The sequence below is a fragment of the Ursus maritimus genome, unplaced genomic scaffold, assembly GCF_017311325.1.
Source record: "Ursus maritimus isolate PB19 unplaced genomic scaffold, ASM1731132v1 scaffold_14, whole genome shotgun sequence".
NCBI lineage: Eukaryota > Metazoa > Chordata > Mammalia > Carnivora > Ursidae > Ursus > Ursus maritimus.
The window spans coordinates 27,299,247-27,314,200 of record NW_024423786.1 but is presented as its reverse complement, the minus strand read 5'-3'; the positions used below and the strand labels follow the sequence as shown (position 1 = coordinate 27,314,200).

The window sequence follows — 14,954 nt, the reverse complement described above, 5'->3', positions numbered from 1 at the left end:
TCAGAAAGCTCATGATACACTGCAGTAATCAAGCCAGGCATTAATTATAAGGAAAGTATTTGCCCTGTCTCTGCTTCAGTTTTCTCGTAAGAAAAGCAGGGCTAACGTCAAGTGCCTGTGTCATAAGGTTAATGGTGTCTCTAAGTGCTGAGCAGAGTGCCTGGCGTATAGGAAATGCTTGGTGAATACAGGTCAGGGCAGCTGTGGTTGGGGCACCAGAGACAAGTTCTAGTTCGGGACAGCTTCTGCTGGACGCCCTGCCCCTCCCCATCATGCTCTGTGCCAGGACCTGAGCGCATGGATCATGTCAGTGGGCTCCCTGCCCGCTGGGTTCCAGCTGGGTTTGGCTAATGGGAACCTCAGCGGGAGACTGGAAGGGAGGAACGTAGGGTCAAGGATTTGCTCCCATGTGACACACTCCCTGCGAGTCACCTCTAACTCAGGCTCAATGTCGAAGCCAAAAATTTAAGAAGTTCAGGCTAATATATTCCTTATCTAGAACTTTTTGCATAATCTCATCTTCACGCTCTGCTTAGTTGTGGAAAACCTGGCACTTGAGACTACTTCCTGAAACCTTTGTTGCGAAACTCTCAATTCTAATGACATTGTTTGGTCTAATTATAAATCCTGATGCTGTTGTAAGGACAAACAGAGCCATCTGAGGTTCTGTCAGTCAATGTCTTGATTCCATTGACACATTATTTTTATTTGGTCTAATTTAAAATAAGGTATGTTTAAAAATACATGAGCTAAGGGGCACCCGGGTGGCGCAGTTAAGCATCCAGCTCCTGGTTTCAGTTGGGGTCCTGATCTCAGGGTCATGAGATGGAGCCCCATGCATTGGGCTCAGCACAGGGTCTGCTTGCGATTTTCTCTCCCTCTCCCTCTCCCTCTGTCCCTCCCTCTCATGTTCTCTCTAAAATAAATAAATAAATCTTTTTTGAAAAAAATACATAAGCTTCTATAAAACAAAATGAAAGTCATCTCTAATCCTACGACCACCACTGGGTAAACTCTTACACAATGTTATATACATAAATGTAAATATCTTATCAAAACTGCGACTAGTTTGTATATTTCTCCCTTCGTTCGTTCTGACAATAAGTGTTGATGGCAACTCTTGTGCCAAGACGCAGCAGTGAGCAAAGTAGACAGTTCCTGCCCTCATGGAGCTGACATCTGACTGGGAGACGCAGGCAAACAAAAAACATGTATTTTCACGGCTCACAGTCATCTTATGAGACAGATACTGTTATTGTCCCATTTTACAGTGAACTAAACTGCAGCTTCAAGTGGTCTGGCAAATTGCCGAAGAACACAGTGAGTAGCAGGGTCAGGTTTCAGCCCCATGTCTATCTGATGACAGACTCTGAGCTGTTAGCTAGTACGGGAGATACTTTAATACGATATAGTGATGTCTCTTTGCAAAATAATATTAGGGGTAAAAGTTGGATGCTCTCCAAAATATAGGACACAGATCCTTGACTTCAATCATGAAGTTTGTTTATGGAAAATGACTCGTTACTATTTGTCATATCTAAATTAAGCAGGACTTCAAGTCCAACTTTTGATGGCAACTTTAGTGAACTGTTTTAAATAAGATCAATATTCCTTAAAGCGGACATGAGAACTACAAACTAGTCAAGCTTGCAGGTACCGGAAGCAGCCGGCCAGGCTTACATTTCTGGCTCCATCACTTGCTAACTCCTTACTCTGAGCAATTTTACTGAAGCACTCAGTGCCTCAGTTTCTCCAGCTGTTTATGGGGACCGGATTAGCATCTGTTTCACAGTGCTATTGTCAGGATTAAATGAGTTAATTCATGTAATACTTCACACATAATAAGTGCTCCATAAATGCTAGGCATTCTTACTATTATTAACAAGTCTAGAAGTTTTGATATTATTTTCTCCAATTTCCAATGGAGAGGTCTTCACATGACTCTGCTCTTGTTTCCCCACCCTAACACCATTTTCTCAAGTCTATTTTTAATGACGATGAGCATAAATAATGACAGCTACTATCTCATAATTGGAACGATAGGGTGTCGATAGCCCCTAACAAATATGTGACAGCAAGAGAGCAGAGTCCATATTTTGCATTTTCTTAATTCTCTCATAGGACTGTGCTCAGTACCTGGCACATTACTCAAAAATGACTGTTTGAATGCATGCATGAATGAATAAGGTACCAGATTGAACAGGAACCTAAAAGTGTATTTGACAGAGCTGACGTAGCTTATTTATTTGTAATCATTCCTCCAGTTTGTAATTCAGACTCAAAACACTTGAGTCTCTTGATTCCAAATGTTCTTATTGATTGCTGTAGATATTGTATTTGTTTGTCTATTTACACCACCATTCATTCCAGAAACAACTTAAAATAGCTTACAAGGATATATGAAACACAAACTGAAATTACAAATGAGAGGGGAAAAGGATGGGTATGTAAAACAAGACTGGGAATAGGGCTAAAATACCCATGCCATAAAAACCCTATGAGTGGGTAACAAATTGGCCCTGAATCTTCTAGAACCAACATGAAAAGTTCGACTGGACAGTTACGTAATTTGCAGCAACCCATGGATGAAAAGGTAAGAATTTCTCAGAAGATTCAGCCACTCTTAGAAGTGGACAGTCTAGAGCATTCTCCACAGAGATTACAACCTAACAAATACCGTCCACAACAGCATCCTTACAGTGTAAGAGTTCCCTCAGTGTCGATCCTGGGATCTTGATGAAAAGTACTTCAGTCATGTCATGAGGGAAAACTAACCGGAAAAAGTCAGATGTACCAGGCCTTTTTGGGTGAGAAAGAGACATAGGGCAAGTTTTCTACTTGACAAGCTTATCGTTTAGAATAAAAAAAGAAATCTTTCTGTTGGTATAGCAAATGTACTCTTTTCCTTTCCGGGTCAGTGTTTTTCGTATACTAGGTAAGCAGGATGCAATATTTTTATTGTAGTCAAGCATAAATAAGTAAATCTGAAAAGCTGTCCTATGTTAGAACATGGTCTGCTTCCGACTTGGACAGAGACTCCCATCCCTCACCCCCTCTGAGTCATGAGGGAGGATATAAGAAGTAGCCCAGAAGCTCAGAATGTTTCTTTAAATTATTCATCCTCTTACATCATAGAGATGTTGTTTCGGGCAAAAAAAAGAAGCTTTCTTCCCCGGTAATCATAACAGATGGTTTTCTAAGTCAGACAGATCTGGATTTGAATTCTGACTGTGCTCCTTTCTATATGTTACCTTATATCTCTGGGCCTCGATTTCCTCATCTTCAAAATGGGTACTAAAAATACTGTCTCACATGATATTTGTAAGGATAATTTTATATAAAATCTCTTGCCCATAAAAAAGCACTCAAAACATTACAGCTATTAGTACCTCCCACTTAACACAGTCCCAGGCATACACTAGATGACACATAGGTTTGTTAAATGAAAAAAAATGAATGAATATTGCTATCTAGAAGTCTTTAACAATCGGCAAATCTCTCCGTTTGCAGTCATCATCACATAGTGGCTAAGATCATGGGCTTAGGGGTTGGCTTGCCAGTTTTGAGTGCTGACGCCATCACTGATTATCTGTGGGCATCTTAGACAAGCTGTTCAATCATCCCCTGTCCCAGTTTTGTCAACTGTGAATTGGGAAATGAAGGAACTTCCTCACAGGGGTGTTGTAGGAACAATTAGAGGAGGGCTATAAGTACCTAGCATCATTCCTGGAACACAGAAACATTCAATAAATATCACTATTGTTTATTTTATACAAAGATAATGTAACAGAACTTTCTTTTACTTATTTTTCAACTTCTCCCTGGTTCCAGTGCTATGGGATCTAGGAATTTTCCAAAAGGCAAGCCACATAGTTATACAAAGTGATTGGTTCATTTCTAGAATTCAACTTCTTTTACTGTTTTATCTTTCTGTCTCTATAGGACTTCATCGTCACCGTAGTCTTTTCGTTCTTGTGGTTGGTGGGTTCATCAGCTTGGGCGAAAGGACTGTCTGATGTCAAGGTCGCGACGGATCCCAAGGAAGTCTTGTTACTGATGTCAGCTTGCAAACAGCCATCCAACAAATGCGTGGCTGTCCACAGCCCTGTAATGTCCAGCTTAAACACGTCCGTGGTATGTTTTCATCTATGCTTTACCTCCCCAATCTTTGTTTGCCATTCAAGCGAATAGGAGAAGCATCTCAGAAGTCATCTTGGAGACTGCTGCCTCCAAAACTAGGCCAATGTAAAAGGTGATATTTCACTGCCTGTGCAAGATGATCCTCTGGTCTTCAAGTTTTCTATTGTCAGAACCCATAGGCTTTAATGCCACCAATTATGGAGTCTTAATAAGAACCCAGCAGGTATTGGCAGCTGCTGCTTGGATGACAGTCAAGTCAAAATTCTAAGCCAGAAGCAGATATAAAATCTGAACTTTAAGGCTGAAGCCTGCCAGAAGTTAAAAGGAATATTTGATGGCAGAGAGGTTTCCTGGGAAGAAAACATTGTTGAAGCTACACATAGCTAGAATACATCCAGTTGATTGTCTGGAGAAAAACCAAGCAGACCTGGTAGGACGCGGGAAAAATTGCATAGTATAAAAAATACTTATAATAGTTACGATAATTTTTTTTTATCTCCTCCATGTACCTGGTTTAATTGCCTGGTAACTTTGGAAAAGCTGAACTATATTAGTTGAACAAAGTCAAATATTATCAAATGTATAGCTCTCACAGGAAGACAGAAAATCTGCCAGATAGCAGGGCAGCTAAATTGGATGCTTGTGTTATTTTAAAGAAAGAAACTGTGTCTAAGAAAGACAGAAGCTATAATGGCAGCAAAAAGCAGTCGTTACGGAAGAATAGAAGACCTGACAGCATTTGCAGAAGGAAAAACATTCTTTAGTAATCCCTAAAAATAATTATCTTGGCTTCAAGGTTAGCTTATGTCTTACAGCTTTCTGAAATTTAATGAGAAGGCATTTAAGATGGGGGAAAGCGTTGCTAATCATTTCCTGATAATTTGACGGTGGCTTCTGCCTTGGTGAGAGAGGAAACGTGGAACGAAAGTGTGTCCAAGGGTCTCACCGTCATTTTTGCTCATTGCCAGCCACACCTGCAGCTGGATACGTGGAAATATATTCTCCTGCTTCTGCAGTTTCTTTCTAGCCAGTGCTGAATGAAGGTTTTTGTAATCTGGATCTCAAAATCTAAGAGAACAAAGAGAAAATCACCCAATGTGTTTGTTCAATTACTAATCAATCTTCTAATACATTGTGACATCCTGCATAGTCTATTTAATTCTACCTCTGATGTCTCTAACAAGCTTTAGACTAGGCGATGGGAATTTTGAATGAGAAACAATGTGAGGTGTCTCCTAAAATCAAAAAGAGGTATTTGCCTTTCTCTGCCTGACTGATTTCACTTAGCATAATACCCTCTAGGTCCATCCATGTTGTGTGTCAATTATACTCAAATAAAAAAAGAAAAGAAAATATCCACTAAATTCTACACGTGCATACATATATAATATTTTTAAATAAAATACATAATTAAAATTTTTTTAAAAAATCAAAAAGAGAGGGGTGCCTGGGTGGCTCAGTCGGTTGAACATCTGCCTTTGGCTCAGGTCATGATCCCTGGGTCCTGGGATCGAGCCCTGCATCGGGCTCCCTGCTTGGCAGGGGAGTCCGCTTCTCCCTCTCCCTCCCTTCCCACTCATGCTCTTTCTCTCTCTCTCTCTCTCTCTCAAATAAATAAATAAAATCTTTAAAAAATAAAGTTAAAAAAAATCAAAAAGAGAAACGATGGAAGCCAAATAGCATTTTCTGTGAGAGGGGCCAGGTCTGCTGCCCTTGCCGCTACGGATCTACATCAGTTAGGGGTCCTCGTGACAGAAACTTCAAGTCAAGCGAGCTAAAGCAGAACAATCTGCTTACCCCTGACGTCTGTTCTCTGCACCCCACTTCTGTACCAGTGCCCGTGTGTGCTGGAACGTTTGAGTTGGAAGTAACAGAACCTGACTCTGACTAACCTCATCAGGAAAAGAAAATCTTTGAAAGGGTATGGAGTAGCTCAGAAAACTGATGGAATCTGACGAAATGGACTCTACAAAAAGCAGCATCTAGAGCAGGACCGAAGTTCCAGATGTCAGACACCAGGGAATGTTGTACTGATTTAAAGTTCCAGCACAAAGCTCATGCCACTTGACTGCAATTGGGCTTTGCGAGGGAAACAAAAGTTCCATTACCGAAAGCAGAGGAAAAGAATATTTATCTGCCAAAACGCGGTGATTTTTTTTTTCATTACAAACTCATTTGGCTTCAAATCCTATTGAGCTCGTTTTTCACAAAAAGTAAAAGTAATTAGAAAGACACTAGAAATGCATGCTTCTAAGAGCAGAACCCAGGGCCAGGAACTGGAAGACTGGCAGGAAACTGGACAGGTCACATCCATCATCCCTCGTCTCTCTCTTACTGAATGTCTGTTATATTATTGTCTTTTTTCAGATGCATTTTTTCTTTTTCCTGTTAGCACAGAAGATAGCCACCCCACAGTTTCTGAGTTTATATTTCTTTTTATCTCTTTTTAAAGATTTATTTATTTATTTGAGAGAGAGAGAAAGTGCAGGGGAGCGGCAGAGGCTCTCGAGAGGGAGAGAGAGAATCTCAAGCAGACTCCCAGCTGAGCACCAAGCCCTACGTGAGGCTCAATCTCAAAACCCTAAGACCATGACCTGAGCGGAAAACAAGAGTCGGACACTCAACTGACTGAGCCACCCAGGCACCCCTACGCTTCTTTCTAAAGAAACCTCTTGGATTGAACTAAAATCACTCAGGTCTAATCCCACATTTCTAGCAGAGAGAATCTCATTAGCTCATTTTGGGCCAGGTGTTCACCTTGGCTGGTGGTGGGAGAATTGTGCAGGAAAAATATGGCTCACAGAACCAAACCAGCTTGCCTACTAGGCACGTGTTGGCTTTGGAGGAGGGGCCAGACACACCACAGGGGTGACCTCCACAAGTACCTGGTTCAGCAACAGCAAGGATATTTCTACTGCATAACAAATCTACTTCCTCCGAAGCAAGTTGGCATCTATGATTTCACACTAACACAAATAGGCAGGGAGCTCTCCAGATATTTCAGATGCAGGTAGCTGTGGTGAGGGGATTTGCATACGACTTCCCAAGTGGTGACAGCAATGCCAGACTAGAGCCAAAGTCTCCGAATGCTGCTGCCACCCGAAACGGGTAAGGGCACAGCTTTGGAGTCAGTCTGCCAGGGTTTGAATCCTGACTCCACCGCTCAATAACCGACTGCCCTGGGACAAACTAATTAAGGTGCCTAATCCTTAGTTTCATTATCTGTAAAATGGGGCTATTATCAACCAGACCTCATGAGACTGTTGATTCAATGAGATGATAGAGGATAAATACTTAGCCCAGTGCCCAGCATAGGGCAGATGTTCGGTAAGCGTTGAGCAAAAGCTGCCTTGACAATACCTTCATTTTCCTAAATGTCACATCGTGTTAGAGCCCACAGAACAACAATGTTGTTGTTGTTGTTGTTTTCTCTCTCTCAACTTTTCTTTCAAAGGTTCCCTGAGCATACCTGTTCTATCCGTAATTTCTACTTCTGCTTCTCCAGCTTCATCATAGGCAATCTTGACATATCTTCTTGGCTAATCTAGATCTCTCCTCATTCTTTCTCACGCTATGCACAATTTCTTGTGGTCTCTTCCGTTGTCCCCACATCTGAGCTAGAATCAAAATCCTTACTCCAACTTCAGTTGCAACAAAATGGCAAGAAAAGTTCAAAGGGCCCATGAGCCCCTACAATGTGCCAGCCTGGAGTCTGTGATATCAGTGTGATGACAATGAAGTAAGACGTCACTGCTCCCGACACAGGCCCAATGGGGACACCTTGTGTATGTTCTCGCTTTTAAGTGGCATTTCCCTGATTTCTAGGTTCTTCTTAAGCATACCTTTCCTAGAAACCAAGGGGCAGCATGCAAAAGGGAGAAATCAAGGAATAAGAAACATAAAACGACAGCTCTGGGCAGAGCCATCTCTTCAAATCTGAAAAGATTCCTTGATAATTTTTTTCTACTCCTCTACTGACATATACTTACAAAGATGCAATTTAATCAAGATCTCCCCTTGATAGAAAATACCCTAGTTACTATACACATGGTTGAAAGATCCTGCATGTATACTATGGTTTTATTGGTGATTACCTAATTCATTTCGATCACACAACTGTTACCCTGTGAGTACCTTATTTATGCTTTGTATCTCCCTCAGCAAGGAGCCTGGAGCGTGGCATAAAATAATGTTAAACAAGTATCAGTTAACATTAAAGGAAGAAAAGAGGGTGGAATGGGAGAGAAGGAAGAAGGGATAAACCAGTCTTTTAGATCCCGTGAGCGCCTGAATGCTGCTTGGGCTGCCGACATCCCCTACTGTCAAAGTCCCAAAGAGCAACTGCAGCCAAACAGCAACTGAATGCAATTCATGGACATACTGGGGAAAGTATTCAGAGCACAGCTTACCAGTCAGTAAGCATTTTCTAATGTGGCCGGCACCGTCCAGCTGCTTCACACATGTTTTCTTTAATCCTTACAACTGTCACCCAGGGAAGGAATAATTGTCTTCATTCTATAGAAGGGGCCAGGGAGTGGGGGGGAAGCTGAGTTCCAGAGGCTAACTGCCTTGTCCAAGGTCACAGAGCAAGAAGGTGCAGAGTTTAGGCTACCCTGATTTCAAAACCCATGGGATAACTCCCATGTGGACATTCGGGTAGTGTGCCCTGATCCACCTGCTGCTAAAATATTCAAATATTTTGGTGAAAAGCCCCTGCTCCAAGGCCCCAAGACGCCTCATCTTGACTACACTAGCCCCCGACTCCCACCCACAGGGCACTTGGGACCACCCTACCATCCGTCAACCAAGGGTTAAATTCTGGCCCAGCAAGGGACTTCCAGCACCCTATATTCCAGAGCTACGGCGGTGGCCCAAGTCCATTTTGATCAGTGATTGTCACGCTGAAGTGGCTACTAAATATACCTTAATGTCGTCACAGCTTTGTATTCTACTGTTGTGTGCCTCTAGTAGGGGGCTTTAAAATTGACTACCTGTGGTTACTTCCCAAGTGAACCAATGCCCCCGGGAAAAGGCGCGGAAACAGCTGTTCTGTTTGGGGTCTCTTGCACCCGTGAAAAATTCTGCTTCCATCAAACACTCAGAGCCAGGGGAGGCAACACCTGATCCTCTGATTCACCAGCAACACCTTTTTGCAGAGTAAGAGGAATTTCTATAGGAAAATCTCACCTCCAGTTCTTGGGAAAATACCTCCTACTTCTCTGAAACCTGCATTTCACTCATCATCCGGTTTCAACATTCATTTCTGAATGTGAGAGGCACAGAAAGTTCAACTCTTCAAAGTCACAACCTCTGTGTGCACTATCGTTTGTGTGCTCACCTGCATACCACCTGTATGAATGCTTACTCCGTATGTCTACCTGTAAGCGGACTCATTTTTTCTAGTGTTACAAGAACTGGAAGCATAGGATCTCTAGCCATAATGGGAAGGTAACCTTATAAATTAATGCACTGTCATTAAAATGAAAGTTCTCAACTCTGTACCCCCCAAAGAGCTCTTACACAATGAAGAATACCCCACCTGGGGAGACAGTAACGCTTAAGTAAGGGCTCAGATGATGGAGTCAAACAGAGTAGGGCTCAACCCTTGTCTACTACTTAGCAAGTCACTTGACCTTGAACAAAATTCTTGTCCTGAACGTCAGTTTTCACATCTTTAATATGCGTATAATAACAGCACCTTTTTCTCGGAATGAATAAATCCGTACACATTAAACCCTTTACACGGTGCCCAACATGAAGTAAGCATTCAATGAAAGCCAGGTATTCTACGTGAAATAGCAGATACAAATGAAAAATTGGAAGAGATCTCAATCTTGAATGAAAAGTAGCCTTACGTGTCATGAAGATTGTTCTGAAATTGAGATTTTTCTTGCGTTTCCATCTCTCAACTCACTTGCTCTGATTCTCCTTTAGGTCTTTGGGTTCTTGAACTTTATCCTCTGGGCTGGAAACATCTGGTTTGTTTTCAAGGAGACTGGCTGGCATTCTTCAGGACAGAGGTATCTTTCAGACCCGATGGAGAAGCACTCAAGCAGCTATAATCACGGCGGGTACAACCAAGACAGCTATGGGTCAAGCGGTGGGTATGGGCAGCAGGCAAGCTTGGGGCCGTCCTCAGATGAGTTTGGCCAACAGTCCAGTGGCCCTGCTTCTTTTACCAATCAGATTTAACAGATAGAATTTGCATTCTTCTGGAGAGAGCCTCACCACCTTCCATTCCAGTAGCAGAAGAATTTTATAAGAGTTTCAATCAATTATTAATGCAGAGGGTGTTGAATGCAAATCAGAGATCTGGAGTCCTCATTAAGGCAGAAAGGCCTGGGTCGTGATAAATGGTACTTAGAGAGGAGACGACATGAGGAGATCCATTATTCATCATAGATGCCTAATTGGAGAGTACCTTGTTACATACACATACTTTTATGGTCGTTTTGCAGGTGTGTTGAGATAGTAAAAGCATTTTGTAGCTTAAAGTCTCTAGTATGTATTATGCATAAAGTAAGTTATATAGCACTGAGTTTCCCGATGCGTTTTGATGCGAAAGACATTTTGATGATTTCTATAAGACAATTTGGTGTATCACACGTGCATGTGTTATTGTGTTTGGTTGAAGACCCTGTAGGACTATGAGTCTCTAAGCATTTGTTTCAGACAATTACTCTGTTTTTTTTTTTACTTGATGAATCAATCAGTGCTCATATTATTTAGTGCATGAATAAGCATTTTCTCACAAAATGAACATTTGAACTGTATTTATGAAAATTTTCCAGTTTGCACCATGAATTTGTTAAATGGACATTTAAAGAAATATATTCATTACTTTGTATACTTGCAAGTTTGTCTCTTTGGCTTTACCCAATTCTGAATGCATTGTAACTAAGGTTTGGGATTTTTTTTCCCCATTAGTCGATATTCATTGTTCTATATGGTAACTGCCCAATATTTATTCTATTTCCTTAGCTAAGTATTTACATTCTTGTGACTTTCTATGGTGTTTTGTGGCTCTTATCCTATGGACCATGAACAATAGGCCCAATAACAACAATGGAGTGTTGTTTTCTTAGAATAATAGAGATGCAGATATCAGACACCATAGTCGAGAAGCTATTGTGCCAACATGTTAATTTATAAAGGACGTTCTGTAGAACCTATGCTAACGGCTAAACTTTTAAATCGTATTTATTTGTAAAGTTAATATGTTCCTTGATCCAATTATTAAGAATTCTCCAGTCACAGCTTAACTTACTAATTACTAATTCTGATTTGAGTGTTACCCATAAATTAGAAATGACTTCCATGAGCAACTCTGATCCCAAAGAGGGTTCTCATGAAATATTCCTCAGAATTTATTCATTATCAAGAAAATGCCAATCTTCACCGCTTTGTTTTAACTCAATTGAAACATCAAGGCCCAAACAGTGAGGGCAAACTGTGCATCTGTATTTCCAGATAAAAGTGTTATCGGTGTATAAACTCTGTGTGATCTGTGATGTTGGAAGCATTTTAGCACAAAGCAGCCGTGTTTCTTAGATGATATCTGTAACCAGGTTCTGCATCCCATTGGATAAATCTGTATTGTGATATCTATTTGACCTTAATAAAGTTATTGCTTACAGTGCTGGCTGGATAGTGCAGAATTGTAATAGAATCTGGTTAGCTTTAACACGAATTTAACAATACCTTTATACAAGGTATAAATGCACAGTGTTTCCAATTTCTTCCCCTGCCCTTGTTTCCAAGCCCAGGGTTGTTCGTTCATTGCTTCTCCCATTTTAGGACCCTCCCTGCACCCACTGCTGTGCAAAGCACTGGGGATGTGAGAGTAAGAAAAGACAGAAACATGCCTCACCGTTGAGAAGCTTATACTCTCCTAGGAGAGGCAGGCATTAAAGTAGTCACACCCCACTTACGCTGTGTACAACATGGAGAGACAGAGGAGTCCAGGAGAACACATATCTGAGGGACTTGAGCTAGGTAGAGGGAGGAGAGCTTCAGACTAGAGGCCTGCCCTGGGTTTCACATGGACAGAGTGGCCGGGAAGAGTATCCCAGGCAGAGAGCAGCCTTGCAAAGCTCTCAGATGGTGGGAGGCAGGATGGCTAGGTCTGGTTGTCTGAGTACAGTGAGCGAGGGGGCTTTGTCAGAGGCAGGCTGCTGGTGGGCCCGTGGCCGGGTTGGGAGGGCCTGCTAGGCACCCACAAGTGGGAATCCCATCTTTATCCCAGAGAAGCTAAGGGAACTCACTAGTGGATTTTAAGCGGAGGAGGGACACAATGAGATCAGCATTTTTTTAAAGATCTCAGTGGCTGCAGGGTAGAGTGTAGACAACAGGAGGATAAGAATAAAGGACCCCCAGGGCAGAGGAGGTGGCCTTGACTGCTGACATCTTCAAGGCAGCAGGCTGGCCGTGGGAGGGGGGACCACTCAATGCTTGGGACCGTGGCTGGATGTGACCGTTTCCTTCAGGGCTCTCCAGGAGGAGAGAGTGGCCTCTGGTTCCTGTACTGTCTCGGACCCTCCAGAGCAGAGAAACCCCCAGAGTCAGCAGTTCTCTTTACCAGCCTTAGCCCAAAGTCCCCTGGGGCTCTGATCCATGGAAAGCACTGGCTGCCCTGGTCCAGATAGAGACAAGCTTCCACGGTCTGCGGCAGTCACAATAAAATGCTCCCGTAATCCAAGAGGGATTTCACTAAGCTGCTTTTATTCCTTCTGGCTTCAAGAAAGAAAGCAGGAGACCTGGCCTTTTCAAAAGGGGAGAATCAGTGTAGCAGGAGAGCCAGGTCTCTGTGCCCACTAGACCTAACTGGGAATTGAAGATTCCCTGCTCCTAGATGTATTTTGGGGTGTGACTTCCCCTTCCTGACTTTCCTTGGAAGGAGGTAATGCATCCAAGTAGAACAGGTGGGTCCTGAGATCCCACTTGCCTGGGTTAGAATCCACTGTGCTGCCATTTACTTGACTCTCTTAGTTCTTCCCTGATCCCCCTCTCAAAGGCCCTGGGACTTTTCTGAAGCCACGGCCTGAAGGCACTTGCAGCCTGGAAATGAAGGGGGCTTAACAGATCCCTCTCAGTGTCCTGCCTTCGATATTGTGCTGTAGTGATACCAGATGTCAACATTGGGGGAAGCTGAGTAGAAGGTTCTTGGGACTCTATGTATCATTGTTGCAACTTCCTGTTAATGGGGACACTGAGAATGGATCCACTAATTCATCAATTGATTCAACAGCTACTGACTGAGTGCCTACCATGTGCCAAGCTCTGTTCTAAGTTGCTGGGGATTCAGACTGGAAAGAGATAGACATTATATCTGTGCTTGCAGATTTTACAGTCTGGTGTTAAGCAGGGAGCTCATATACCAATAAAGAAATAAAAGAAATTCAAATGGTGGCAAATGCTAAGGAGGAAATAAAACAAGATGACCCGAAGGAGAGCGATAGGGCTGGAGGAGGATGGTCACAGCGCGAGTTGCTAGAAGCCCTGGAGTGAGAACATGTAGCCTCAATGAGGACGGAGCTCCTCCAGTGTTCGACAGCAGCTTCGGCTGGTTCTTCGGTCTACACAATCGGTGTGCGGAAATCTTCAATCTTGGCAGAAGAGTAAGAAGTCTTCACTTAACCTAGAGCACTTGTAGTTTGATGTTCAAAGGTCATAACTGTAATTTCATTTAGCCCAGGGAAAAGGTGGATGCCTTGTCCCCCAGAGTAGACTCTGAGGCAAGAATTCAACTACGGGTAGGGGACTGGGGAAGTGAACCAAAAAAGGGAGGCGAGCGAATAAATCTTGCATTATGGAGAATGGTAGAGCTGTGGACACCTGGGGCCCAGTCCCCCAGAAAGCATGAGATGTGGGGCAGCACACTTTGTCCCTGGGTTGGATGAAGCAGCTGTGAGCGGCAGCTTGGGAGAGTGATGACCCCCAGCACTTTCGGACCACCCAGTGCAGGGACGAAGAGGCTGCATCAGACAGAGAGAGCTGCAGGCAGCATGGCAGGTGCAGGCGGGTGGGAATCATTGGTTCAGCGCACGTGAGGTGCTGCGTTCCGAGAGGGTATGCGTGGTCCATTGACAGTGTCTGCCACACTGAGGTTTGGCTGCAGTAAGTAGCTTCACCAACTTAATGCCAGGAAAAGACTAGAACAAGTCTGTCTCCTTTTAACCCTAAGAGATTTTTTTCCCATTAACTCCCCAGTCTACCCAGCATATCTGACTTAAACCTCAATATGCCATGTGATATTATCTAGCTGCCCAAAGACAGCAATTTTCAATAACAACTGTAAAGCAACAACTAATTTCGTTGTGCACTTACAACACACCAGCCACTGAGCTAAGCCCTTTGCATTTAACCACAACAGCACTGAGGGGTGCTAGTATTACTCCCGCGTAAGGTTAGAAAACCAAAGTTCAGAGAATTGAGAGGATGACAAAATCGTTGTTGTCACCATCACTCATAAAAATAGTTCTTAATTGTTAATATCTCCTGACCATCCAAACTGCACAGAGAACTATGCTATACACTTTGTACCCATTTTCCTGCTTAATGCTTACGGGACATACAAGATAAAATACTATTTTCACACCCATTAAGCAGATGAGAAAATTGAGATTCATAAAGGTTAGGTAACCTATAGCTCAAGATTACGGAGCTGGAAGTGGGCAGGCCCCAAATTCAAATTCAGGTCTCTCTGCATGCAAAACTCCTTGCTCTAAACCACCTTGCTAGACCCCAACAGTGCTCCCCCACAGTTCTACTACATTTTAAACCGGAAGGTTTTTGTCTGTTCCACTGGGGCACAT

At 42.9% G+C, this 14,954-nt stretch overlaps 1 protein-coding gene across 1 annotated transcript in view; it reads left to right on the top strand.

Annotated features, from left to right (window-relative positions):
- The window catches only part of SYNPR (synaptoporin), a 296,784-nt gene extending 285,008 nt beyond the window's left edge, over positions 1-11,776 (top strand). The window contains exons 5-6 of the mRNA XM_040628595.1: positions 3,943-4,134; positions 10,075-11,776. Of these exons, the coding sequence (XP_040484529.1) occupies positions 3,943-4,134; positions 10,075-10,332 (450 nt within the window). The 3' untranslated portion in view covers positions 10,333-11,776. The remainder of the gene's footprint in view (positions 1-3,942; positions 4,135-10,074) is intronic.
- The last annotated feature ends 3,178 nt before the right edge of the window (positions 11,777-14,954 follow it).